Genomic DNA, 1,178 nt, shown 5'->3' with positions numbered 1-1,178 from the left:
GTAACCCCGGCAGGGAGAGGCGGAGGAGAGCCGCAGCCACCCGGGCGGTCCTGCTGCTGCTTGGCATAGCTGCCGGGGTTGCTGTCTGGGCACAAGCCCCAAGAAAGTGTCCGTCCCTTTTCCTCAAGCCCCCTCCACCTTCCCGGCCTAGTGTCCCGGGCGCTCCAGTGCTAAGGGGGAGCCCCGAGGCCGGGGGGCCGGGGTCGGACTTGACTTCAGAAAGCCGTGTGAGGCGGGTAGGTGGGTCTGTGTGTGTGGGGGGTGACATCTTGGCAAGCTAATCAGAAAGTGCCGTGCAGGACCCGAGCCCCGGCACGCTCACCCACCGCAGGCAGGGCCGCCTCACGCCAGCTCGGGAGACCCGGGCTCCTCTTCCCAAAACTGCCCGGGGGTGCGCACAGGGGGGCTCGCCCCGGGAGCGGGGACGGTGGGGCTCTACCATCTTTCCCTCAAAAAGGGTAGGGATATAAAAGTTTCCTCTTTGGAAACAGCACACCGAAACTAGGAGATGCAGGCTGGGCTAGGGTCGCCTTGGAATATTTTTTTCCTTTTCTTTTCCGTGGTGACAGTGACTGAAGCTAATCCGAAACGCTCCCTGCCTATTCATACACGTCTGCACATGCATGTCCGCGCTGGCCTCGTTACATTTTCCCCTTCTCCCCTCAGTAGGACTGCAGATCTACCTCGGCGAGCAACAGACAAGGTAGCATAAAAGAAAAACAACGCAGTGCAATGGATTGCTTACCAGTTTGGTTCTTGTTTTTCTTAAGACTCTTGCCACAAAGACACTGCAGCATATGCGATCCTTTGCTGAAAATGTTCCAAAGAAACCACATTGATTTGGGCGAAAAGCAATCCAGCAGCTTATACACCCTGAGAAAGAAGAGATCCTTGTGGTTGCATAATAATATATTGAGACCAGTTCTCCTGAAGAGGGGCACCAGTTTTATCATAGAAAAAATTGTTATATTCCGATCTTCTCCCAGTTTTTTTTCCTCACGTGGTATATTTCTTTGAGACTTTTCAACGGATGCTTTTTTTTCAGCCAGGCTGAATGGTTAATTTCCCCCTAGATCAACACTGGATTATAACCAAAAGCGTGGAGAGAAAATAAAAAGAAATCCCTCTTTTTTTTTTTTCCAGAGTGAAGCCAAATGAAAAGTAAGGTAGTGAAATCC

The 1,178-nt window shown here is 52.1% G+C and overlaps 1 protein-coding gene across 1 annotated transcript in view; it reads right to left on the bottom strand.

The window, feature by feature from the left end:
- The window catches only part of FGF14 (fibroblast growth factor 14), a 401,195-nt gene extending 400,226 nt beyond the window's left edge, over positions 1-969 (bottom strand). The window contains exon 1 of the mRNA XM_009997936.1: positions 746-969. Coding sequence (XP_009996238.1) covers positions 746-953 — 208 coding nt within the window. The 5' untranslated portion in view covers positions 954-969. The remainder of the gene's footprint in view (positions 1-745) is intronic.
- Positions 970-1,178: the final 209 nt, after the last annotated feature.

Source organism: Chaetura pelagica, unplaced genomic scaffold (genome assembly GCF_000747805.2).
Source record: "Chaetura pelagica isolate M959 unplaced genomic scaffold, ChaPel_1.0 scaffold123, whole genome shotgun sequence".
Classification (NCBI taxonomy): Eukaryota; Metazoa; Chordata; class Aves; order Apodiformes; family Apodidae; genus Chaetura; species Chaetura pelagica.
Note: the sequence above shows the minus strand (reverse complement) of the source record. Positions and strands in the feature narration are given on the sequence as shown.